At 38.7% G+C, this 27,495-nt stretch overlaps 3 protein-coding genes across 4 annotated transcripts; all 3 read left to right on the top strand.

Moving 5' to 3' along the window:
- The first annotated feature begins 234 nt into the window (after positions 1–234).
- On the top strand, positions 235–2,229 carry LOC112178379 (vegetative cell wall protein gp1-like). Its single transcript, XM_024316533.1, has one exon. It carries the CDS (start codon positions 235–237, stop codon positions 2,227–2,229), a length of 1,995 nt encoding a protein of 664 aa, XP_024172301.1.
- Positions 2,230–10,595: 8,366 nt separating this feature from the next.
- Positions 10,596–11,144, top strand: LOC112178378. The gene has a single exon (XM_024316532.1). It carries the CDS (start codon positions 10,596–10,598, stop codon positions 11,142–11,144), a length of 549 nt encoding a protein of 182 aa, XP_024172300.1.
- Positions 11,145–18,681: 7,537 nt separating this feature from the next.
- LOC112177150 (protein piccolo) lies at positions 18,682–25,400 on the top strand. 2 transcript variants are annotated; one of them, XM_024315367.2, is made up of 3 exons: positions 18,682–22,781; positions 23,132–23,923; positions 24,150–25,400. In XM_024315367.2, the coding sequence occupies exons 1-3, from the start codon at positions 18,927–18,929 to the stop codon at positions 25,119–25,121; spliced, it is 5,619 nt and encodes a 1,872-aa protein (XP_024171135.1). In that variant the 5' UTR covers positions 18,682–18,926; the 3' UTR covers positions 25,122–25,400. The 2 variants fall into 2 exon arrangements, with proteins under 2 accessions (XP_024171135.1, XP_024171137.1); XM_024315369.2 differs by having other exon boundaries at positions 18,689–22,781; positions 23,144–23,923.
- The last annotated feature ends 2,095 nt before the right edge of the window (positions 25,401–27,495 follow it).

Genomic DNA, 27,495 nt, shown 5'->3' with positions numbered 1-27,495 from the left:
AATTTGAATATAACGAATGATAATATATTCCTTGCTCAACAACATAAAAATGTTATTGTAAGCATGGTCCCTAGACGTGGCACTCAAAGTCATACTTTCAAAGTCATTCTATAATGTAAAGACTTTTGATGAGTTTTGATCAAAGGAAAGACTTCCCTCCAGTTTAAATAGAACCCGCGCGCACAATCAGACTATCTCACAACTAGCACCAGTTTCTTCAATCCCACTGGTACAATGGCCAGTTATCCATACTATTCCCCGCCACCACCACCTTCATCGTATCCTTACTACTCACCACCACCACCACCACCTTCACCACCATGTAACGAAACTACTACAACACTCCCACCTCCACCCCCACCACCACCCTCACCACCATGTAACGACACTACTCGAACTATATCACCACCTTTGCCGCCTCCGCTAGCACTACCACCACCACCGCCACAAATGCCACTGCCACCACCACCTTCATCTTACTACTCCCCACCACAACCTTCACCACCGCCGCCACCACCACCTCCATCATATTACTCCCCACCACTACTTTCACCACCACCACCATCACCCCCACCACCAACTTCAGTTCCACCACCTCCACCTTCAATACCACCGCCCATATATCCACCACATAAACATCCACCACCACCTTCACAGCCACCACCACCACCACCACCACCACCAGGACCACCACCTTCGCACCCACCCCATAAACATCCACCACACAAACTACCACCACCACCATCACCTTCACCATCAGGACCACCACCTACACTACCGCCACCCTCACACCCACCCCATAAACATCCACCACACAAACTGCCGCCACCACCTTCACCACCACCACCACCGCCATCATCACATCCCACACCTTCACCATCATCACCACCACCTAAAACACCTACACCACCGCCACCATCTCATCCATCACCTTCAATATCGCCACCATTACATCCACCACCTTCACCATCACCTTTACCGCCTACTATGTTGCCACCTTCACACCCACCACCTTCATTGCCACCTCCACCTTCAGTGCAGCCACCAAGTCCACCACCTTCACCTTTACCACCCGCACTAACCCCGCCTGCAGTGCCGCCACCATCAAGTCCACCACCTCCGGTGCAGCCACCATCAAGTTCACCACCTCCGGTGCCGCCACCAGCAAGTCCCCCACCTTCATTGCCACCGCCATTAAGTCCACCACTTACACCATTACCACCTCCTCATCCCGCTCCTTCAGTTCCACCACCATCACATCCACCACTTTCACCATTGTCACCGTCACCATCACCACCTACACTGCCACCATCATACACACCACCACCTTCTCTGTTGCCGCCATCATCCTCACCCAAGTTTCCTCCGATACTCACCCCAGAGCCACCAATTTGCCAGTGTGTATGCCCAGCACCAAGTCCTTATTATAATTCAATTGCCCCATCACCGCAAAGTTCACCATCTCATAGCCATCGCACTGTTTATCTTGCCACTTTTGTCTCTCTTGGTGGATTGTTCTTTCTTGCATTCCTTGCAATTGGTCTCTTTTGCTTGCATAAGAAGAAGAAAAAGTCAAGGGCAGCATACGGAGATCAAGGTGTTTCTCATGCAGAGGAGCAAGGAGAAGTTCACACCTTTCAGAGCATCCCCACAGCTAACCAAAGTGTAGCTGTCAATATAGATGATCAAAATCCGAATGTTGAACCGAAATCTTATGGTGACGGCGGTGAGGAAGGAGAAGAAAATGATCCTGACAAAAGTCCTAGTCGTCGTAAACGTCCTATTCGTCGTCGTACTAGAGCACAAGGAAAAAGAGACTCCAATCATGGTGACAACATAATTGCTGCAATTGGTGCCGATTCAAATGAGGAATTAGACTCCGAAGATGATGATGAAGAATCAGATCAACCTAAAGATTCAGATAAAAGTTCTCGTCGCCGGAAACGTGGTTCTAGTGGTCGCACCCAAAAAAGAGAGCCTAAAACAAATCGGAACCGTGATCATAATGGTGACCAAAGTGTGTCTGTCACAATTGATGATGATGATGATGATGAAGATCCAGATGTGGAACTGGAATCACAAGAAGATGACAATAAATCAAATGGTTCAGATAAAGATTCGCTTCGTCGTGATAAACGTGAGTCTGGTCGACGTAGTCGTACGCGAGGAAGCAAACACAAAGAGCCTTCCACGTCCAACCGTGATACCGATGACCGCAAAACTTCATAATCTATGATCACCTGCTTTCTCCTTCAAATTCCTGTTGATCAAGTGTCTTGCTTGGGTATTGTGAGTTGTGATTGTACGAGTTTTTCTACTTTAACGCAATTGTTTACCTTGTGTTTTTATTTTGAACGAATTGTTGTATTTCGTTTATTTATTCAATGTGAGTGAAAATAAGAGCGAGCATTCAACCTCAAAATTCATTTTAGTTTGGACAATCAATAAATTTTTATTTTTCACTTTTAGATGTTAAATTTTTAGTCTAAATCTAGTACTCTTTCCAGAATAAATACTATGAATAAACTCTACCATAAATACATATACGTATGTGTATATATCTAATATATGATACTAGAATTCTCAAATGGTACCTGAATTATCACCAATTGCATTTTTTTAGTACCACAACTTAAAGAGTGGCATGGTCTTCGTATTATTCCATTGGCATCCATTTTAATGCTTTAGCCAATTTTTGGTCAGAATTTCCTATGTGCAATCACATGGCCATTTGTTAGTGATAAAATTATCAAATCATATATAATTTCCCAAGTGGGATGTTAGCAACCACTAGATCTAATCTGATGATGAAGAAAAAACCAAATAAAATTATTTTTTAAAATAATTCTCAATATAAAACAAATAAATCGTAGAAAAATAAAAAATAAAAATAAAGAAACACACTAACACTAAAGAAGACCAGAAAAGGTAGAGAAATCAGATATTATCTTCTCGATTTCAACTTGAATTAATTTATAATCGTGATTTATTATTATGAACGTAAATTGTTCAAATTGGACATATTTAGTTCGTCTATTGATTTGATCTAATTCGATATTTTAATAATTTTCATTTTGGCTAAAAGATGGCATAAGTGATCTACTCATGCATGGAAACCTAAAAATCTAACGGTCAATTTGTTAATATGTGATTAAACAAAATCAAAATAAAATGTGGGCCCTAAGACAGGTCATCCCTTAATATGACTAAAAAAATGGATTCCTTAGTGAAGGGCTAGGGCCCTAGACACACACATGCCCGTTCTAGAGAGGGCATCTTCAAACTTGAAATTTAAGGATTTTTATTCTTTTCACTAGTACAAAATTGTTACGTCCCGTACCTAGAATTACCTGTTTATAGGTCATTTAGATGGTAAACGATTAGAATATTTACTTTTTACTTTTATTCAAACTTTTAGGGGCTCCCAATGTTTTCTATGATTCACTTTTTGAAGAAACTTCCTTCTAAAAAGTTGTAGAATTAAATCGAGTTCGTTAACATGTGGCACGTAAAAATCAGAGTTCGTATAAAGAAGTTAAGATTTGAAAAGTTATTATTTCAGGAAACCTATTAAAAATAGTAATTTCACCCATCTAATAAGGAAAATTTCCATTTTAGTTAAAAACCCTAATTTCCAAATTCTCTCTAGCACAACCCGGTTACCGACCTGACCCGGCCGGCGGGTTCTCTGCCGTCCAGCCACCTCTGACCGTTGGACTAGTCCCATATGGAGCGCCTCCTCTCGTCGGCCATTTTTCCAGCCTTGATTTCCTCTTATCACCGTTGACGGAGGCGAAGGGAAACAAAGAACATTCTCAGTGCCCGCCAAGCAACCTGGTTGGATCTCGTTTTTCTGGTGACTTCCCGCCAAGATACTACCCGAGTATTGAAGCTCGTGTTCCACTAATCATCCCAATATTAGCCTTACAGCACGAATCGATCGAAGCATCAAAAATCGAATTGGTGGCGTAGCCTTTCGAACCATTTTCTGACAGTTCTAGGTCGAATTGACTTTAGCCTTAGGATGACGTGTAGATCGAGCTCCTGGTGGAAATTCATCGCACAACTGTCATAGCCGTAATTCAGTGAGTGGATATTTTCTTATAAATTAAATTATGCATGTAGTATTATTTTTCGAGTATAAAGTTATCTTATTGATTTAAAATTGATAATTGTTAAGGTTTAATATTTGATTTTATGATTTATTGATTTTCATAAATTGACGATTAATTGGCATTGAGTTCATTTTGAGTTATAAGTATCCTTAAAGTTTCTGCCGATACTTAAATTATTGAGTTATTAAGGATATCTTTCAAAAAATAGAGATTTAAATATTATGAGTTAATGAGTATGGTTGAATTATTGAGATTTCATAAATTGTGTTTTGATGATTTATGAAGTTAATAGTGAATTGCCTTTTCGAAAGCTTTCATTGTTTATCAAGTTATTTAAATTTCGAGTTGTTGAGATTTCCTTTAGGGAAGATGATGAGTGATTGAGATTTTGATGAATCATGTTTGAATATGGATAATTTATGAAGATTTTATAGATTATTGAGTTATTGAGAAATTGCTTTCAGAAAGTGGATGAGTTAAGAAAATTATATAGAATTAATGAGTTCAAATTTATGTATTCAAGGAGGTTAATGGGGGGAGGATCCTCTCCTAATCTATTCCCCTCCTAACCTGCCTAACCTTTTGATAACAAAGTGACATGTGTGTATAACCACATCCAACGGCGTATATTGATTTTTATAAATATTTATTTATTTTTTTTTTTTTAATCCCTACTGAGGCAAAAAAACAAGTCAGACACCCTCTCTCTCCCCCTTCCCCTTTTTTGTTTCTTCTTTGCCAGTTTCCCAGATCTTGTGTCTCCCTCATGGAATGCAATTTTTTATGCTTCAAATCTTCAATTCCATCTATTCTCAAAACAAAAAATCTTCAAATCCATCATTCTTTCTTTCCATGATGGGTTCATGTTGATTGATTAAGAGGAGAAGAAAAGGAGGAATCTGGGTTTATATAATAAGACCATGCCTGCTAAATGTCACTATTCCTTTGCTTGTTACTCTTCTTCCTCCCTCATGCCTCAATTCATCTCGCCCTCAAATTTCTCTTCGGCATAGTATGAAGGAGCCTGCCTTGTTCTCTGTCTCAAATTGATCTTAAATTGAGATAGGATTATGACTATTCCCACCTCTAATTTTCTATGAAAGACAATTAAGGATATGGGTATTGCTATATTTGAATATAATTCATGGAATTTTGCAAAATTTGGGTAGAAGAAGAAGAAGAACTGGAGGGAGAGACAGAGAGAGAGAGAGAGAGAGAGAGACTTCAGGCGTAAAGGAAGAGAAGAATATGGTAGGACGGACAAAAAAAAATGAAATTTTTTTTTTAGTTGTTGTAGACCATTAGATTCACTATAGCCATGTGTCAAAATCTAATGGAAAGCTTAGGCAGGTTAGGGGGGGGGGGAATAGCTTAGGAGAGGATCCTCTCCCATCTGGTAGGCAGTACATTCTAAATGGCATATGGTGGTTAGTCAGTAGTACCCTCTAACTATCGCCTCATAGTATTCCAGTAGGCAGTACCCTCTGATGCGTCATCTGGTCGACAATACCCTCGAGATGACATGAGATGGTTAGTCGGCAATATCCTCTGGTCATCGCCTCTTCGTATTCCAATCGGCATTATCCTCTGATGCGTCACCTGGTCGACACTACTAGAGAAAACCCATATGGAGACAAATCTTTTCGGGACGGACTAATTTTTTGTCTCCCACACACATGATTAGAGACAAAAAAAATTTATTTTGTCCCTAAAAATTTTATTTTTCAAAAACTCTCCATTCAACGCTACTAAGAAGCAAATAAGTTTCATTGTCCCAAAATTTAATTGGGGAGGAAATTAAATTTCGTCTCCTAAGCATTTTAGATTTTGTAAATAATTGGTAAAATGTAAGCGGTTAGTTGAGCCGAATTTCAAATTTTGGACGAAAAGAATTAGGGGCGAAAACTTTTGTCCCTAATTTTTTTATCTTTTTAACTTCTGGACTATAAATAGTGTCTAGCGATTAATTGGGATTGAACGATGTAGTTTCGATCTCATATATAAATAGCCTCTACATTTATTTTCTTTCTCCCCTAGTCTCAGTTCTTCGAACTATACAACGATCACTGCCCTACGACTTCCCCATATGAACCTCTGAACACCAATACCTCCCAGCAGTAGTGTCTCTATCAATCATTCAATTCATCTCATCTATCTTGCCTCTCTTAGTTTTTCTTCTCCGCATTTAGTACCCTAATGTTGCAGAATTTTAGTCTTTTTTTAGATTGGTCATGCTAAGTTTTGTTTGTTGAGGTTAGAGGCGCGACTAGAAGACAATTGCATCGCTAACTGCTACTAAGAACCTAAGAGAACTTTTTTGAAAATCCGGATATTAGATAATCTTCTATATATATGAAGGGTAGTGCTATTCACGCACCCATTTTCTCTATTCACACACCCCTTCTATTTTTCCATTACTTTAATACAATTTTTTTTTTTACAAATTACCCTAACTACCATTTCTTGTAATTATGTTTCTTTTTCTTTTTTCTTTTTTCTTTTTTCTTTTTTCTTTTTTCTTTTTTCTTTTTTCTTTTTTCTTTTTTCTTTTTTCTATTTGGCAAGTCAATCATGAATTAAACATCATTATATAATAAACTAATTTTTCTCGTGAATGTCATTGCTAGGGGTGGGCAAAAAAACCGATGCAAACCGAAAAACCGGCTTGGACCGATCCGAACCGGCAGATTCGGTCCGGGTTTTGTGGAAATTTTTTAGGAAAAAGTCTGGTCCGGTCCTGAACCTTGTCAGACTGGGTTCGGGTCCGGTTTCGAATTTTGAAAGAGCAGAAAGCCCGATGGGCCCGAATACTATTAATTATTAATATATTTTTTTTATCTTTTGTACTTATTCTCCCCCTTTATGGTCAGAAACGTGTCTTCTCTTCGCCCATCACTATCAGTCTTCTTTATTCTCTTTATTCTCTCCACGTCCTCTCTCTCTTCTTTCTTCTCTCTGCGTCTTCTTTCTTCATTCTTCTCTCTTCTTTTTTCTCTCTGCAAGTCTGCATCTCCTTTCTTCTCTCTGCGTTTTTTTTTTCTTTCTTCTTTCTTCTTCTCTACTAAAGGGGATCAATCTGTGTTTTGTGGTATGGTCTTTCTCAACCTAATTTATAAAAAAAATCAGCCAAATTCATAATTATTTGGTCATTGAAAATGTGTAAACAAATGTGGTTTGTTAGACAAAATTAGAATGACATGGTTGCAACTTAACGTACTCATTCGGGTGAATAATTGAGGGGGCAGTCAATTCCAACTTCACTCATTACAACTTCAGTACTCACTAATGACTTGGGCATTAGAGAGTCTTTTGCAGGCCAACGCTGACTTGCCAACGCTTATCAGAATCTAGAAGCTATAGGGGCAAAGCTCTTGATCAAGAAGCCTTCACTCTTACTCCAGCTAGGAAAGTAGGTGAAGAGATCTTCTACCCAATTTTTCTGCATCAACAATTGGCGTCGTTTGTGGGAAGAGACTAATTCCCAAAACTAATATGGTGGGAGTGGAGGATTCCGGACCAGATTCATCCAACAAGACTGGATCAGATAGATAACAAGGCGACCAACATGCCAATAACATGCTCGAGAAGATGAAGAAGATGGAAGATAAACTCACTCAACTGCGAAAGAATGATGAACTTAGAGAGACATGCAAACAGAAGTGCAAGGAGAGTGAGCCAAAACAAATCAAATATTCAAGCAACGAGAAGGAAGAGGAAGAGGTCATCAAGAAGTCTGCTCATGGAGAAGCTAAAAATTTAGCAGGGGAAGCTAAGAAACTATTCCAGGAAACAACCAAAAAAGTGAAAGTCTATAGAGGCCCAAAAATTAAACAGTCAAGATGCCGAAATGTGGTCAAAAGGTGGGTTCCACAGGGGATCCCATAAGCTGGCTAAAAAAAGGGATCACTTAGGGAAAGGCACTGTATATATATACAGGGACGATCTGAGGCGGATGTCCGTGAATAAAAAAAAAATGCGAACGTCTAATTCTAATCGTTGGATTTCATTAATAAGAACTCGCGGTAAAGCTTATTTTCTGTTTAGAAAAGCCAATAAGTATGTTCCTCTCTCTCTCTCTCTCTCTCTCTCTCTCTCTCTCTCTCTTGTCAAAGTCTCACAATCCCTCACCTAGGGATTGATCCGAAATCTAAATTCAACGACGATGATGTTGTCGAATCACTTGCAGAATGGGATCGAGGCGCCAAAGTTGGCTTGGTCTAGCCTCCCAAACTCGGATGAAGCAGAGAACGACGTCGTTGGGTTAAGGAAGAAGGACGACGAGGGTGCCGGTTAAACTTGGGGTTTCTTGGAGCTTTGGGTTTTGTTTTCGCCTCCCAAACTTGAATGAATCACTTACAATTCTAAGTTCAATTACTGGTTTAAATGTTGTAGCTTTAGGTTTAATTTGGGGTTTAATCTGGGGTAGGTGGGTTGGGAGTGGAGCTTGGTGGAGGCGAGTTAGAAATGGGAGCGAAGCTGCTACCTTAGATCATAGAGCATAGTGGTAGCAATCGTAGCGACCTCTCCAAGCACGGTGGCGGATCAATCGGTGAGGTTGATGCTAGGGTCGTTGATGATTACATTCATTGGTTGAGTCTGAGTGTAGCTAGAGATCCAATCACGGCGGGGAAGAAGCAAGCTAGTTGTTGACAACGTGTTAGATCCATTAGCAGTGATGGATTAGATGGATGGGGTAGAGTCTTGGGTGACAGTGGAGTGCGTGCCAGGCACATGCATGCCAGCTCTGAATTCTTCTCAAGGGTTTGGGTTTGGTCTTTCCGGGGTCAGTGCGGACGAGGAGAGAATGAGGAGATTGGGGGAAGAGAGAGAGAGAGAGAGAGAGAGAGAGAGAGAGATAGAGAGAGAGGCAACGAGGGGTAAAATAGTCATTTTGGACCACATTGTGTGAGATTTGAATGTTTAAGGTGTAATTTGTTAAAATTAGGAGTGACCAATAATTTCTCCTAAAAAATATTGATTTTGGTTTTGATATGTAATAATATATACTTTGCTTCTAATTAGGCGTGGGACCTTTTAAGTTTTAATCAAACCACCAAGCAACAAAGTCCAATAGTAACAAATTTTAGGTTCTATATTATTAGAAGGGAAGTAGTGTATATTTAGGTTTGTGGTTTATCAGCTTATGTTAGAAATTAACACCATCGCTTCTCAGACTATATATGATATATAGTACGAATGTAATAGTAGTTAGAGCAAATGCACCTATGAACCAAGGGCAATTGCTGATTTGCCAACTAAATTGGTACCACTAATCTACTATTCATCCCAAATTGGCAATTGTCTTTAGCTTAAACAATGCACCAAGGAAAGACAATTTGCTTGCCAATCTACGATTCACACTTCAAATTAAACTTATAATTTAATTAATTAAATAATTAATAATTAGATTAATCATACAATCTTATTTTAAAAAAAGTAATGAATATTTAATTCATGAATGTTTCACTACAGTCGTTGGATCTTAATCCAACAACTGAAAAAGGGGATTTCAAAATTTCCCAACAGGTAAAAATTTTGGAGCCCAGCAACATTAGTCGAGCAATTGCTTGGGCGAGAATTGGTCACTGAATTGCCTGGGCAGGTAGTCCCCACACGGGTCCAACCAATTGGTCAGGTAATTAATAAGCGCTGCATTGCATGAGAGCAAGTCCACTTGTAGTTAAGAAATGTCAATGCGTCGACTAGTCAAATAACTGTTCACTGCCACTGGACATAGGTTTCCACCCGTTTTTTTCATGACCGGTTAAGACTGTTCATCGATTTTTCACTTTTTATTGAGTGATTTAACTGTTCATTGATTTTTTCACTGTTCATTGAAATTTTTTTTTTTTCACTATTTGTTGAATTTTTATTCTTTTCTTTTAAAATTAAAATATATTTGATGTAAATAGATGATAATAATGGAGATTTATGGATAATTAATGTCATAATTATGCAATTTACTATTTTTCTAATATTTTCGGTGGACAAATTATGAGTCACCTACAGTAACCGACAATTTATCTTGAAATAAGTGAAGCCACCACCAACAATTTTTCATGAAATGAGTGAAGGCACCACCGACAATTTTTCTTGAAATGAGTGAAGGCACGCCACCGACAATTTTTTTGAAACGCTTGAAACAATCATCGACATCTTTGAACGGACCAGATCATTTGCATACTATTCAATCTAACTGTTATTGTTGATGTAATCTTATCTAAGATTTCGGATCAGATTACGTCGAACCAGAAGTGGACATGTGTCCTCGAAGTCTGATCACGTTTTATGTGAAAATTGTAAATAAATAGAGTAAGAGGCAGCACACCATTCACTCACAAGCTGATATTCACAAATCTCCTTCTTTTTCATATCTCCAGATCTAACACATTTCCTCTCCTTCCCTCATTTCAATGAAGAGATTGTGGGCTAAGTATCGACAATCTTAGCCCACAATCTCAAAATGAAGATCATGAAGAGATGTGTACGACTAATGCTCTTGTGGTAACAGGAGCCGCTGAAGCTGAAGCTTCCTCTGAATCAAGACGACGGGGTTCTCGACCGAGGGGTGCACCGAATGAGGAGCGATTTAGGGAATCAAGAGGGAAAAACATGATGGAAGATTACTTTGTGGAGCATCCAATTTTCAGTGAAGAGGAATTCCGGATACGGTATAGGATGAGTCACAATGTTTTCAACCGCATCTCCAGTGACTTTTGTCGCTATGACCGGTACTTTGTCCAGAAATCAGATGCTGCTAAGAAAGTCGGACTACTTCCCCAGCAAAAGCTGATATGTTCTTTAAGAATGCTTACTTACAGTGCTGGGGCAGATCAATGCGCTGAGTATTGTCGGATGGCGAAATCTACCGCCATCGAGACTCTGAAACGATTTACAAGAGGAATCGTTAATCTGTACTCGGCAGAATACCTCCGGGCTCCTACTCCGGCCGACCACAGAAGACTTCTTGCCAAAGCTGAGAGAAAAGGCTTTCCTGAGATGATTGGAAGCATCGACTGCATGCACTGACAATGAAAGAATTACCCAAGTAATATAACAAAAAGCAATTACTACAATTAAAACGATATTATAATTACTACATTATTTAGCAAGTAATATTTTACTATAATGTATCAGCAAATTAAATGATGGGATAAAGTCTGTTTAGTCCCTGTACTATGCCTCTCTCATCGTTTCAGTCCCTGACATTCCAATTTAATCTGAAAAGTCCCTGAGGTCTCAATTTCCGTCTAATAGGTCTTTTCCGCGGGAAATCAAGAATTGGCCTTGGGTGAAATGTCCAATATACCCCTCAGTTATTTCTTTTTTCTTTTTTTTCCTTTTTAATTTATTTTTTTCCTTTTTTTCTTTTTCCTTTTTAATTTCTTTTTTCCTTTTTTTATTTTTATTTTTTTCCTTTTTCCATTTTAATTTCTTTTTTTTCTTTTTCCTTTTTCCTTTTTCCTTTTTAATTCCTTTTTTTCATTTTTTCTTTTTCCTTTTTAATTTCTTTTTTTAATTTTTTTCTTTTTCCTTTTTAATTTCTTTTATCCTTTTTTTTCATTTTTCCTTTTTAATTTTTTTTTCTTTTTTTTTTCCTTTTTAATTTCTTTTTTTCCTTTTTTCTTTTTTCTTTTTCATTTCTTTTTGCTTTTTAATTCCTTTTTTTTCTTATTTATTTTTCCTTTTTAATTTCTTTTTTTTCTTGTTCCTTTTTAAATTTTTTTCCTTTTTAAGTTCTTTTTTCTTTTTCGTTTTGCCATCTTTCTACTTCCTCAGCTCGCCAATCCCATTCTGATCAAACTCCACAACCCATCTATTTCCCAACCAGCTCTGAAATTCGCCACTAAACCACTCCCCTCTTGTTTTCACAGCCTACTTCTCTCTCTCCCACTCAAATCCCACTTTCTCTCTCCACATCAAGCCTCAATTTGGAAACTTTTCACTGAAAACTACCATTTTTTCAAACTCTGAGGTTTTTGGGTCTTGCTCAAAATGGTGATTTGGATTTTGGGTTTGGTTGAAATGGTGGTTTTTGATGGCCAAGTTGACAAAAACCAGAAGTGAAGAAGAAGAATAGTGATGGAAAAGAAAAATGGCCGCTGGCGTGGAGAACAAGAATTGGGGTTTCGGGTCGATCTGGATTGGTTCGCCGACGTGGCGCTACTGATGCAGCAGAATACGATGGTCATTAAAAAGGAAAAAGAAAAAAGAAAAAAAAAAGGAAAAAAGAAAAATAAAAAAAGGAAAAAAGAAATTAAAAAGAAAAAAGAAAAAAGAAATTAAAATGGAAAAAGGAAAAAAATAAAAATAAAAGGAAAAAGAAAAAAATGAAATTAAAAAGGAAAAAGAAAAAAGAAACAAGAAAAAAAAGAAATTAAAAAGGAAAAAGAAAAAATAAATTAAAATGGAAAAAGGAAAAAAAAATAAAAAAAGGAAAAATGAAATTAAATAGGAAAAAGAAAAAAGAAAAAAGAAAAAAAAGAAATTAAAAAGGAAAAAGAAAAAAAGGAAAAAAATAAATTAAAAAGGAAAAAAAAGAAAAAAGAAATAACTTAGGGGTATACTGGACATTTCACCCAAGGCCAATTCCTAATTTCCAGCGGAAATGACCTATTAGACGGAAATTAAGACCTCAAGGACTTTTCAGATTAAATTGGAATGTCAGGGACTGAAACGATGAGAGAGGCATAGTACATGGACTAAACAGACTTTAGCCCTTAAATGATTTATCACAAATACATACCTCATCAACCACATTCGAACCGCTCTTTTGCCAATTTTTCGCTTGCCTTAATGCACAATGCCACTCAAAGAGTTCAACCTTTAAAATTTTCCACCTTCCTGCAAAGAGGAAGCTGATCGACTCTTGGGCCAATTTGCGACAAAGTGTCGCTTCACGAGCCTCCACAAGTCGTTTTTTTTTTCCTTCTGATTTGTGCCTACAGCGGAACATTGGCTTACAGCTTTCCAAGACTTGCACAATTGAACATCTTCCTCATCCGTCCATCTCCTCTCAGATTCGGTATTATCATCTTCACTTTCATCTCCCTCTTGTCTGGCCACTGGACGTGTGTTTCCCCTTTGTTAGGCCATATTGGATATAAACAAATTTGGATGATGAGAGTTATATGAAGAGGAGGAAGGTGCAACTATGAAATATAATTTGTTGGGTGTAAGATGTAAAATAACTGGTAGGTATTTATAGAGAAATGTTTAGAATTTTTTTAAATTTTTTTGTTACCGTTTATTAACGTTACAAACATATATAATGCATGTTAATTGTTTGCCGTAGGATCGCCCATTTAATTGAAAAGAAGGGCTGGGATTACTTTACCATTAGGCCCAGATTTCAAATAGGACCAACGACTATCTTCCACGTGGCAAGGCCGGCCCCTTCTTTGTCGCTACGCGACAAGCGACTGGGTTCACGCCTTTATGCTTTACGGCGCCACGCGTCGTCACGTTGTAGTCCAGTTCCCTCCTTTGGCGCGTCGTCTTCTCCAGAGATGGTGCTCACGTCACCCACGTTCAGAGCTGGGCCGAGCTGGCAGACGGGCTTGGTCGGTCATGGATTTTGTCATGGACTTGACTATTTTCTTGGCTGCAGTCAAGAGGGGGTGGGTTTTGTCCGGTCAATAGCCCACCGGTAGAAGCTGGTTTTTCTCCTCCATAGTCACCACATCAGCTTTTCCTAGTTGGTGACCAATCAAGAAGCAACTGGTGGAGTTGCTCTATTTGTGCTCGGTCTCCCGACTAGTCACCCAATCAACTCATTGGTGCATGTGCTCTTATATAAGAACTAGTTAGTGTATTCGCGCGATGCCGCGGAAATATGATCGATATCATTCGATTTAATGGTCCTAAATTTAGATTGTATATTATATATTGTTTATTTGTTTTGCATGTTAAAAAAACTGGTAACTTGGCCAGATTTCAAAGTTAATAACTACAAAAAGTGTCCACAATGAAGGAGGAGACATACTCCCAATACAGCTAATAACTCAACTTTAATCAATGTATCATCATTTTCCATTTAACCAATGTATTATCATTCTCCATGAACTGATTATAAATCATTGGCAAAGAATTCCTATCAATAAAAAAAACAGTAGGTTTCAATCTAACAAAAGGAGGAGAGACTTCACCCACACGTACTCTATCCAGAGCTGAATCCACGTTGGCTTTGGGCCTTTCCTGTGCAGCTTTGTCGACATTTACTGCTCAGCATTACCAAGAAGTTTTGGGAAGATTTAAGTCTCTAAACAGTTCAGTGTGATTCTTCCACCAGTTTCTGAAAACAAATAAGCAGCAAAAGCTAACTATACAATACAAAGGCCATAGTTACATCAGTTACTCCTACTGGAATGCACCTAGGCCATCCAGGTCAGACACATCCAACAATACTTGAATATGTGTGTGCACGTGTTGCATCACTTGCATGGATGAACCAAGTAAAGAGAGTTGATTGGGCATACCTGAACAAACTCTGATGGAAGCAAATCCTCGCATTGCTTGTTAACATGCCATGGAGGCCAGGTGAAGCAATATCAGAATCTAGATAATATGCAAGCCGATCAAGTTTGACACACTGAAAAACAAATGGGGAAATATATCATTAAATTCTACATGGTAGGGAAGCAGGGACCAATATATTGAAGAAGCTAAGGTATTCATAAAGACACTGCAGAAATTATGCAGTTGGCAATAGCCAATGCAATTTGGCAACAGTGTCAAGTCCCCTGCTTGTGATCAGGTTACCATCACTTATTACTTTGGTGTTGTTTGTTGTTTCATGGACTTAAACATACTACTCAAATCAAATTGAAATAAATGCACCAAGATGATTTTTTAATTGGGTTTTTTTATTTCGAAACAAATGACACCAACATTAACAACTTAAGGGAGGGTACAAAAGAATTGATCGTTAGCAGGTTTAAATGTTTTCATGTATTTGTTAGAAAAGAATGAAAAGTTTTTTCTCTAACAACATAGCTTTGATCTTATTGATCGATCTGTCAGCATTATGTTTCGTATATGTTCACTAATGAAAAAAGGAATAAGTAACTGCATCATGATGTTGAGTATGCAATTGATATTTCAATTGCTTTGCTGCCGGTTCATACATTGAAGCAAAAGTTACCATAAAGGTCCTGCAAATGTTTCTCTAAAAGCCTAAAACATGATTATTAAATACTCAAAGGAACGTACCATATAGTAGCTGCTCATTAATGTAATAGTGTTTGAGGGTTGGCTTGCTTCTAAAATATCCAGTTCAGTAATCAGTGGTTCCAAATTGAGGTATGGGAGTCAAAACCGCAATGACCAACATGAAAAAGACTAAGGCTTTAAGAAAAGAACGAAGTAAATCTTTATGGGCAGACCTTTCTTGAAGAAAAGCCAGAGTAGATTTGTCATACCTGCAAAATTTGAAGATGATGTTTAGAAATTGTTCCTCTGGTTGTTCTAAATATCAAGGCAAACACAACAAAGTAATATGCGTATAAACCCCCAAATCAATACTTTGAAATCCAATACATATCCCGCATCAGAATGAGAGAACAATTCAAAATTGAATCAACAAAATCAAGGTTCAACAATTGGAAATTTGGGAACTTCTTTCTTTGTGCATCTCTCTGATCACTCTCGTGATGAAGAACAACTAACCTCGGGCTGAGATGAATATCACCTCTCTCTATCTCCATGTCTCACTCTCTCTCTCTCTCTCTCTCTCTCTCTCTCTCTCTCTCTCTCTCTCTCTCTCTCTCTTCGGGCAAAGCAAAGAAACACACCTGGACTCCCTCGATGTCTCGATCGTTCTTGATTTCTCTTTGGATTGTTCTCTCTTCGTGGAGCAAGGAAACAGAGCCACGCGGAAAGCCTCAGATGCCAATGAAGACGTACACCTGTCGGGGCAATCAGGTAAAAAGCCAAAGAGAATGCAAGGGCAAAACGGGTAGGTCACTGTAATACTATTCATTTAACAGTACCATTCTCATTTTTACTTTTATATATGTATAATAATTTGGTTTAGGTTCGTGAGGAATTATTTTGGATACCCTTGTTACACCACGTGCAAGGGTGCTAATTGGGTTATATATACTAGGCTGTAGCACCGGGGCCGATAACCATAATAAAAGGCAATGACTAGTAATTTTTTTTTTTTTTTTTGTGAGAGCAATAATTTTTTTTTCTTTTATCTTATTTATTGCTAGCTAGGTTATGAAATTAGCTCTCATGTTATGAACTATATCCACCCTCTACCAAATTCATATCTCAAGACCCAAGATAAGTAATATGAATTCTTATGGCTAAATACTACAACAGTTTGTTGAATACAAGCTCAGAATTCAAAGTGAAAAAACAGTGAAAGGATACGATTAGTAGCCAAAGGTTTGGCCAAGAATGTCTTTAAAATAATTACCAAGAGTCGATCACCTCCTGCATTCAAACTTCAAAGTTCCTGGAACTTCCCAGGGGTGATAACAGGGTCATCTTATTTGCTTTGGACTGGGAATCCTACTTTGTCATGGTTGCTATGCAAAAGTCTGGTCCACAGAGTCTTCTTTTGTTTTTAGTCCTCAGAGACCTTGCAAGTCGTCTCCTAATCTTTTGCGTCCTTATTTTAGAGACATCGAGTTGCTTGCTTTAATAAAGCAGAGAATTATTGTATTTATTAACTATATCTGTCACTATCTTTCTGCCAGAGGGTAGGAAATACATGTTACTAAAAGACTAGCTGGCGAGCATTTTTGAGACGCCAGCGAATTGCACTGCTTCCATTGGTCTAAAAGCTTAAACGTGAAACACACCAGATGCTGGGTCCTTTTATCCAGAAAATCATCATCATTACGTGATTTACGTCAAATAAGCTACGCAATAAAATAATTAGAGATACGTCATATCTCTAAAATTGTGTCAGAATTTGATCATTTACAAGCTCTAGCTTTGTTAGGTGAGTGAAAGTGACACCTATTGTTTTTTACAAATTATACACTATTCTTTGCTTTTTCATGTGTATTTATATAATAAATATGTGCTTAATAATAAAATAAGAGGTGTGGTTTGTTAAAAAAAAAAGTGAATTCAGGTGCCAATTTCACCCTGTTGTTTTACAGTATGAGACTAGAAAATAAACCAGTCATGGAGCTTCTCATTTAATTGGGGTGGATGTGTTACTAATTTCTGTTTTTAATGACACAACTTATAATCATTAGAGTGTTTTTATTTTTACTCGATCATAAATGAAACTTGTATATGTAATCACATCAAAAAAAAAAGAAAAGAAGTGGACATATACGCAGCATTGTCACCATAGACATCAAGTTATAGTTTTTTTTTTTTCTCCCTTTTGTTTGACTTTGAATCGCATGTACCGATTTTACATCATTCTCTATTTTGTTCGTAAATGAGCGTGGAAAAGCTTCTCCTCTTAAAGTACTTGCAAAATTCATCTCTATGGCTTTTGCTCTAATGTGTTCCTTTGCTGGAACTCAATGAGTATTAAGTAAGATTTCTTAATAGTCAAGCCCCATATTCTCTAAAGGAGAGATAACGCCTCAATACGTACTTCTGAAAACTCAATCTATCTTGATCAATATTAGTTGGGTGAGACTTTCATAAGTAACGAATAAGTTAATTAGTGTCGTATCGGAGGACAATACTTTAAGTTTATGATTTTGCTCTTTAAAATTATAACGTAAATTTTGATTAGATACAACATACATAAATGAATTAAAAAGTGACACGGAGTACAAAGTTATACTCGTAACACACACTCAGAGTACACCAAAGTAACTGGAATATATGCTTTTGACATTATTCTCTTATCCACATTGGACTATTGTGGGAGGGAAAAAGTCATGGCTTCATGGATATGAGTATATGACCGCAGCCAGAGAAGAAGAGAAACCCCAGCCAGAGAAGAAGAGAATGGCCGCTCTTTTATTGTATCATTCTCAGTTCCTTCGTTTTCACTTTTTTTTTCTTTCTATTTTTTTCACCTGAAAGGTCACTTTTCTGTTTTAGAAAGGGAAAACGAAAATTTATTGAGGGACCTATGCCTTGATCAAACCTCAGCCGCGAGTCCAATAAGTTAAACAAGCTTTATGACTTCTGAGAACCCATTCACCTTTTTCTTTGTTTTTTTGTTCTTCTTTTCCTGATCGAAAGAGACCCATCGATTTATCCAGAAAAACAAAAAGAAAGAGACCCATCGAGCCTACCTAATGTTCTTCTTCTTTGGACTGATAGATTACGTTGATACCCCCTTCATTTCTTGGCACCCCATCCGCTTAGTTGGCACACAAATTTTTTTTTTTTTTTTTTTGTTTCTTTTTTAGAGGGGTTAGTTGGAACTTGGCACACAATTAGTTACTCTTGTTTGCTATTCGCTAGGCATGCGCACTCATCGTGGGAACATATTTTTATGACTACCACATGCATTACACTCACTGTCCAATGCTCGTTAATAAAGTTCGGTTATTACGTGTTTGTTGAGGATTTTATGAGAACGATGCATAAAAGTTAAGGGACTTCAATTTGGACCAACAAAATTTGGACTTTTTCTGGGGTTTAATTGCCTGATTAGTGTAAGCCCCACCAAAAGATATCATTGAGTGTGTAGGTCAGGCATGCACTCATATAGTTTTCTTTCAAGGAATCTGCATGCAATAATGCATTATTAATTAATTGTCATTCCGTGATATTTCAATAATTTTGAGACTTCGATCATCAGTTTAAATAGAACCCACTACTACCAAATTATATCATCATCACTTGCCATTGCTAGCTAGTAGTAGGACTGGTACGATGGCCAGTTATCCATACTACTCCCCACCACCACCGCCTTCACCACCGTGTAATAACACAACTTCTCCGATACTCCTCCCTCCACCTCCACCTCCACCTCCATCACCACCACCACCACCACCGCCAGCATGTAACCACACAGCTACTCCAACACTTTCACCCCCACAATCACCACCGCCGCCAGCACAATCACCCTACTCTCACCCACCACCTTCTCTCTCACCCCCACCACCAACATCCCCACAAAAGCCGCCACAATGGGGGCCACCGCCTTCATCTAACTACTCCCAACCAAAATCACCACAACCACCTTCCTCGCCATCACCACCACCACCTTCGTCGTATGCATACTACTCGCCTCCACCGCCTTCATCACCGTGTAATACTACTACTCCAACACTCCAACCTCCACCTCCACCTCCACCACCACCATGTGGCTGTAACAAAACTACTCCAACTTTGCCATCACCACCTCCACCACCACCTTCATCTCACTACTCCCCACCAGTAGTTTCATTGTCGCCACCACCTTCATCTCGCTCCCCACCACCCCCATCCCCATCACATCCGTCACCACCACCACCACAATTTTATCATTCCCCACCGCCCCCACCACCACATCGGTCACCCCCATCACCGCCGCCGCCTTCATCTTTCCCTCCACCATTGCCTTCACCACCGCCCCCACCATCACATCCGCCACCCCAATCACCACCACCACCACCACTTCCACCGCCTTCATCACCACCATCACCACCACCTAAACCTTCAACACCGTCACCGTCACCACTATCCCCAGACTCACCACCCTGTCATTGCGTATGCCCTTCTCCTTGGGCATCCCCTCCCAATTATTGGGCAACCCCTCCCAATTATATTTCAATTGCACCAGGACCAAATTTTTTGTCACCTAGCATTAATGGTCCCCGTACACCAGTTCTTGCCACCTTTGTCTCCCTAGGTGGTCTATTTTTTCTTTCTTTTATTGTAATTGGTCTCCTTTCCATGGCCGACAAGAAGGGCATGCTTCCATTTCAATTTTCAAGGCTGCTGCGACGCTACAGTATTCCTTCCGGAGGACGGCCTGAGATGGGTCCACCTGACTTGGAGCAACCTGAACCCAGTAACACAAGTGGGACCGACAAGATGAGTTCGGATCCAAACTTGCGCAAGCCTCCCCGTGAAAAAAGTGTGATGGAACTCATGGATGCTCCTCCAGACGACAGTGTGACTGATACTGCAGATACATCTCAAGATGTGGAGAAAGCAGAATCCAACGAAGTTGGAGAAGAATCAAATGACTCCGAAAAGAAACGGCGCCTACCCAAGATTAAAAAACCTTCAAGGAGTGGTGCAAAGAAGAGAAAAGACAAGCATTCTGGAATCAGTCGAGTTCTGAATACTGGATGTCGTCAAGTTCTGAATACTGGATGTTGTTCTGATTTACAGGAGGCAGAACAATCTCAAGATGGTGACAACGATGAAGATGAAAATCCAGAACAATGTAATGCAGCGGAACAAGAGACAAAGAACACAAAATCTGCTCAAGATGAGGGGGAAGGATCTAATCCAGAAGAATCAAATGAGCGCAGCGGCAAGCCTCGCAGTAACCCAAGTGAGACTAACAATACAGATGCTACTCAAGATGATGCAGCTAAAGAGGATTCAAATGATTCCAAAAGAAAATTGCGGCCCCCTAATAAGGGCAAAGCGTCGAGTAGTGTGATGGAACTCATGGATACTCCTGCAGACCAGAGTGTGACTGATACTGCAGATACATCTCAAGATGTGGCGAAAGCAGAATCCAACGAAGTCGGAGAAGAACCAAACGAATCCGAAAAGAAACCGCGCCTATCCAAGATTAAAAAACCTTCAAGGAGTGGTGCAAAGGAGAGAAAAGACAAGCATTCTGGAATCAGTCAAGTTCTGAATACTGGATGTCGTCAAGTTCTGAATACTGGATGTTGGTCTGATTTACACGAGGCAGAACAACCTGAAGATGGTGAAAACGATGAAGATGAAAATCCAGAACAACATAATGCAGCGGAACAAGAGACAAAGAACACAAAATCTGCTCAAGATGAGGGGGAAGGATCTAATCCAGAAGAATCAAATGAGCGCAGCGGCAAGCCTCGCAGTAACCCAAGTGAGACTAACAATACAGATGCTACTCAAGATGATACAGCTAAAGAGGATTCAAATGATTCCAAAAGAAAATTGCGGCCCCCTAATAAGGGCAAAGCTTCTAGTAGTGTGATGGAACTCATGGATACTCCTGCAGACCAGAGTGTGACTGATACTGCAGATACATCTCAAGATGTGGCGAAAGCAGAATCCAACGAAGTCGGAGAAGAACCAAATGACTCTGAAAAGAAACCGCGCCTACCCAAGATTAAAAAACCTTCAAGGAGTGGTGCAAAGGAGAGACAAGACAAGCATTCTGGAATCCGTCAAGTTTTGAATACTGGATGTCGTCAAGTTCTGAATACTGGATGTTGTTCTGATTTACACGAGGCAGAACAACCTGAAGATGGTGAAAACGATGAAGATGAAAATCCAGAACAACATAATGCAGCGGAACAAGAGACAAAGAACACAAAATCTGCTCAAGATGAGGGGGAAGGATCTAATCCAGAAGAATCAAATGAGCGCAGCGGCAAGCCTCGCAGTAACCCAAGTGAGACTAACAATACAGATGCTACTCAAGATGATGCAGCTAAAGAGGATTCAAATGATTCCAAAAGAAAATTGCGGCCCCCTAATAAGGGCAAAGCGTCGAGTAGTCGTGGTAATCTACAAGGAAAAAGACAGCCCTCCAGATTTGGTCAATTATTGAATGCCGCGGGTAATATTTGTCATGGGGCAGTACAATCTCAAAAAGATGACAACGACGAATTGAATGATGGCAGAGAATTGAATGACGGTAGTTCAAATAATGTAGATGAACGAGTGGAACCTGATGCACATGAAAAAGAATCAGATGAGCGTCCTCGTAAGCCTCTCATTGACACCAGTGTGTTTGACAACACAGAAGCTGCTCAGTATGAGAAAGAACCAGATGAAGGTGAGGGAAAATCATATGAATCAGAAAAAAAACCGTTGCACACAAAAAATCCTTCTGCTCGTGGTCGTCCGATGGGAAAACAGAACCCTTCCGAATTCGTTCAAGCTTGGAATTTCGCAAGTAATGTTGATGAAGATGGAGCTGTAAAATCTCAAGAGGATGACAATGGCAAAGCATTAGTACAAGAATCAGAAGCTCAAGAAGATGGCGGAGAATTGAATTTGGGTGATCCAAATAATGCAAATGAAGATGTCAAGTTTCCATCTAATGTACATGATGAAACACCAGATGAGCGCCACCGCAGGCCCCTCTATAACCAAAGTGAGAGTGACGACACAGATGTTACTCAAGATGTGGAGCAACCTGATGCAGTTAAAAGAATATTGGTCGATTCAAAATCCTTCCAGAAGAAAAATCATTCTAGTCGTCGTACTGGAAAACAAAAGGCTTCCATAGTTGATCAAGTTTCGAATGCCGCAAGTAATGTTGATCTAGATGGGGCAGGGCAATCTAAAAACGATGATACAGATGTAGTGGTGAATGAATCAGGACCCCAAAATGATTACGCAGAATTGGAATTAGGTGGTTCAATAAAAGACCCGCGTGGGGGAGAAGTTCCTACTCGAGCAAGAAGTAGAGGGCCTTCGAATCTTATTAGCTGCTCAAGTCCCGCTAGTGGTAATGATTCAAGTAGGGCAATGGATTCTTTGGACGATGCAGAAGGCGAAGTTGAAGTATCCGACCTATTTGATAGTGCTCGAGGAAGTAAACACGCTCTGAGTAAAGCTATGGTATGTTAATATTTTTTATACATTTTTTTTTTTTTTTTTTTAAGGGGTTTGGAACCCAGCCTAACTGGGAGGCTCAGCCCCACGCCCGGTTTTAATTATTGAAAAAGAGAAAATTATTTGGTCTAGTCCCCCTTTCCTTTTTGTAATTTTCTCTTTTTATACATATCTGATTTCATGTAATATTTATTATTTCGATGACTCATATAACTATTTTGATAACTAATGTAGCAACTAAAAAATAGTTAAAGTTAAAGTAAATTATGTCCTCACAAAATAAATTAGGTTATCTTTTGAGTAAATAAGTTTTGATATTGATAATTATATGTATGTCATATACTAATATGTTGTAGATTTTCCAACAGGCTCTTGGTGATGACAAAGCAAAAGTACATCAATTGAAATCAGGCGGTTCAAATAAAGATTCGCCAAGGCGCCAACATCGTACTCAGGTACGAGAGGACAAAAAGCCTTTCGATCTTGAACAAATTGTGACTGCTGCAAGCGGTAGTGATCCAGGCAAGGCACTGGTTTCTTTTGGCAATGAAGATGACAATGTACAAGTGCCAGAACCATTTGCCTCAAATGTAGATTCATACATGCGCCAATTGCATACCGGTGCTCGAGGAATTGAACAGTCTCCCAATCTTTCCCAAAATTTTACCGGCACAATTGAGGATGATCCAGTTGAGGAATTGAAATCTCTTGGAGATGATGATTACAGAGGCAAACAAGCTGAAGTATATGAGTTAAGCAAAGACTCCCGCAGGATCAAAGGTCATATTATGGATGCTCGAAGAAGAATAGAGTCTCCTAATCCCGACCAAACTGTGACAACCAGAATTGGTTATGATCTAGGCAAAGGATTGGAGTCTCTTGGAGGTAACCAGGAAGGAGAATCAGTCAAATATGGCCTAACTCAAAAATTGGAAGTAGGTGGTACAAAAAATGACCCGCGTGGACGACAAGCTCCTCGAGCAAGAAGTAGACAAGGTACTTTGAATCCTAACCAACTTATGAGTACTGGTAGTGGTAATGATTCGAGTAGCGCAATGGTTTTTTTGGACGATGAAGAAGGCAAAGCTGAAGAATTAGAACCATTTGCTAGTGCTCGAGGAGGTATACAGGCTTTGAGTGAAGCCGAGGTATGTTGAGATTTTTTTTTATACATGTTTTATTTCATGTAAAATTTATTAAATTGAGAACTCATATTACAACTTATATAACTCAAGTAGTCACTACAAGAAAGTTGTCTTTTAGGTAAATAACGTCCTCACTAGAGTAAATTAGGTCATCGTTTGAGTAAATAAGTTCTGAAATTGATAATTTTATATATGTCATATATTAACATATTGTAGAATTTTTCTACAGGTTCCGGATTTTATCCAAACTTTGACCACCACAAATGTTGATTATTCAAGTGAGGAATTAAAGTCGGTTGGTGGTGACGATTACAAAGATGACAAAGCAAAAGTACATGAATTGAAATTTGGTGGTTCAAAAAAAGATTTGCGAGAGCGCCAACATCGTACTCCGGTACGAGAGGAAGTCAAGCTTTTTAATCTTCAAAAAATTGGGACTGCCGTAACCGGTAGTGATCCGGGCAAGGCACTGGTTTCTTTTGACGATGAAGATGACAAAGTACAAGAGTCAGAACCAATTGCCTCAAATGTAGATCCATACTTCCTACAACCGCTTTCTAGTGCTCAAGGAACCGAACAGTCTCCCAATCTTGTCCAAAATTTAACCGCCACAATTAATGATGATCCAAATGTGGAATTGAAGCCTCTTGGAGATCGCGATTACAAAGGAAAAAATGCAGAAGTATATGAGTTAAGCAAAGACTCGCGCACGACCAGAGGTCATATTATGGGTCCACGAACAAGAATAGAGCCTCCTAATCTCGATCAACTTGTGACAGCCAGAATGGGTGATGATCTAGGCAAGGGATTGGAGTCTCTTGGAGGTAACCAGTTTGGAAAATCATACAAAGATGGCTCAAATAAAGATGTGCCAGGCTCTGGTCAGACTAGTAGAGGAACACAACAGCTTCCCAATCCTGTCCAAATTTTGACAGCCACAAACGAAGATGATCCAAATCCAGAACTTGAATTTTGTGAAGATGACAAAGATTTGGGCATCCAAGAAACTTCTCCAGGTGAAATAGAGCCTTCAATAGATGATCAAAGTGTGTTTGCGACTGTTGATGATGATCCAGACGTGCTACAATTTCATAACAATGAGCATGACGAAGAACTAGCAGAATCAAATAAAGATGCTCGCCCTGGAAAGCCTCTTTCTCGTCCTCGTACCATTAGTCTCAGAGGGAAAAGACGAGCCTGATTCAAGTCTATGCTAAATGCTATTGTGGTTACTCAATCTTTCATCAAGCTCAGAAGCGATGCATCATGCATTATGTGTGATTTAGGTTCGTCATCAACCTTGGTTTACTTCAATTTTAACTCCTTTGATATATCAATACTGTTTTGTTTTTGTTTTTGTGTTTTGTTTTTGTTTTTATCAATAATGTTGTTCTTACTGGTAGATGCTTTGTTTGCAACCATGTACTTATTAGTTTGTCTAGCCTCTTGCCTAATCTCCTAGTTCTCTGCGTTGCGTTTCCGCTTGCGGCCTTGTTCAAGTTAGTTAGTGTTCTGTATTTGTTGGGCTTGATCTATGTACTTAATTTCATGAATTGATTTTTAGTCGAGTGTTATCCTAAATCATGATATGTGTACTTAATTTCATAACCTGATTTTAAATGTTAGTGTTACCTAAAATCTTGATCCTACTTAATTTCATGACTTGATTTCCAGTCCAGTGTTACCCTTGGTTAAATCATGATAAACAAAGAACGAAACACCAACCCCTTACAAGAAAAAAAAAAAATCACAAATTCACAATCACGATAGTACACTAGAAGGACTACTTAATTAAGAGCTAATCTCATTTTATCTCCCTGACTTTTACATCTTAAATAAGTTGTGCCCCTATAATTCTGATTTCATATGTGCCCCTATGCTCTATAATTTAATCAATTCTGTCCAATCGTGATTTTTTTCCGTCAATTATTTTGTAAATTGAAAAGCAGACTCTAATGGTCTCCATTGTAGGATGATAATTTACTAACGTGAGATGCAAAATTATATCATAAGTGGCAAGAATTTCAAAATATATTACACAATAGTTGACAAAAAGCTAAGGATCGTACAACATTGATTGAAATTAAAAGTACAAGGGTACCGGTGATGGAATTAGAAATGTATGGACTTATGTGATTTAGGATATAAACGTCAGGGGCCTAAAATGAAATTTTCTCATTAATTTACTACAAACTTCTTTTCAAATTGAGGCTTAAGCAGCCACTTGCTCGTATAGTTCTCCACATTACTGGCAAACAGAGCCAAACATATTTTAAACATATTTACTTTCACACTAAAAAAATCATTTGGATTTAATTTGTAGATACAAACATCCGTGTAAACTATGAATGACTGAGTCCTACATAAGAATATGCTTATATTATTACTCATTGAAATTAGTGTGACTACATTTTCTCATGTACTCATGATATTTGTGTAAATTTTTTATACACAGATGTTCGTTTGTAATAACAAAACTATAATATGAAAAATAATTTTCATTCACACAGTCATCTGTAACAATGACATTTCATACTGTCATTCGTGTGATTGTGAAAACACTGATATCTGTATGAAGATTTACACAGTTAATTGTAACAATTGCTACTTTTCCATAGACATCTGTGGCAATTTTTGATTGATAGATGGATGTTACAATTTCTATTGGCCATCATAACATATTTATGGGCCCTAAATAAAGTCCTAGATATTACCCAAGGGATAAGTCTTAGGGATCGTGTAAATAGTAGCTGGTCTTTAGTCAACTACAAATTTCGATAACTTATGACAGAACTCATCCTGGAATAAACTATTAAATCAGAATAAGCCTATGGGGTTCATCTGAAGAGGCAATTCTACTGAAAATTCGGTAAAACTTCTCCTAAAAATAGAGTATCCAAACATGTAGAAATCATATATTATACTTCTAAAAACAACAACCATTCTCAACTCCTGGAGCCTAAATGCTCCCTGATAGAAAATAGCTTTTACAGAAAGTAGTAAACAAGAAGAGGATTTTCTGGAATTCAAAAGTGCCTTTATTGACTAATCAGCATGGTTTAAATAGTAAACCTACAACCAACTCTACGAAAAGAAAGCAACAGCTAGTCTACTACAGTATGACTAGTCTACTCAACTGATAACAACAACTAAACTATGTCTCCTAATCTTTAGGGATATTCCTAAAGAATTGGTCTTCCTAAAGACTTGGTCATCACAAACCAGATTAGGATTTCCACAATTATTCAAATAAAACAAACTCTTTCACTCTCCCTTAAACTGAAGTCCTAGGACATCAGTTTACAAAGAAAACTCCAGCAGCTCACTTCTCCACCACAGACTCCATAATCCACAGCTTCTTTCCAAGAACACAAACCCAGCTCTCCACGTAACTTCACAAAAACAGCTGATTTGAGAGGCTTAGTTAAAATATCTGCCACTTGATCATTACTAGGACAATACACCAGTTCGATTGCTCCTTCCTTAATAAGATCACGGAGGAAATGATACCTCACATCAATGTGCTTGCTTCTTCCATGTAAAACTGAATTTTTTTGAGAGTTTAATTGCTGAAC

Source organism: Rosa chinensis, chromosome 7 (genome assembly GCF_002994745.2).
Source record: "Rosa chinensis cultivar Old Blush chromosome 7, RchiOBHm-V2, whole genome shotgun sequence".
Lineage (NCBI taxonomy): Eukaryota > Viridiplantae > Streptophyta > Magnoliopsida > Rosales > Rosaceae > Rosa > Rosa chinensis.
Note: the sequence above shows the minus strand (reverse complement) of the source record. Positions and strands in the feature narration are given on the sequence as shown.

Excerpts from the sequence above, each read along its gene's own strand:
- LOC112178379 (XM_024316533.1), top strand. The coding sequence starts at position 235 with ATGGCCAGTTATCCATACTATTCCCCGCCACCACCACCTTCATCGTAT.
- LOC112178378 (XM_024316532.1), top strand. The coding sequence starts at position 10,596 with ATGTGTACGACTAATGCTCTTGTGGTAACAGGAGCCGCTGAAGCTGAA.
- LOC112177150 (XM_024315367.2), top strand. The coding sequence starts at position 18,927 with ATGGCCAGTTATCCATACTACTCCCCACCACCACCGCCTTCACCACCG. Across the intron at positions 22,782-23,131 it reads ACGCTCTGAGTAAAGCTATG|ATTTTCCAACAGGCTCTTGG; the intron begins GTATGTTAATAT and ends AATATGTTGTAG. Across the intron at positions 23,924-24,149 it reads AGGCTTTGAGTGAAGCCGAG|GTTCCGGATTTTATCCAAAC; the intron begins GTATGTTGAGAT and ends ATTTTTCTACAG.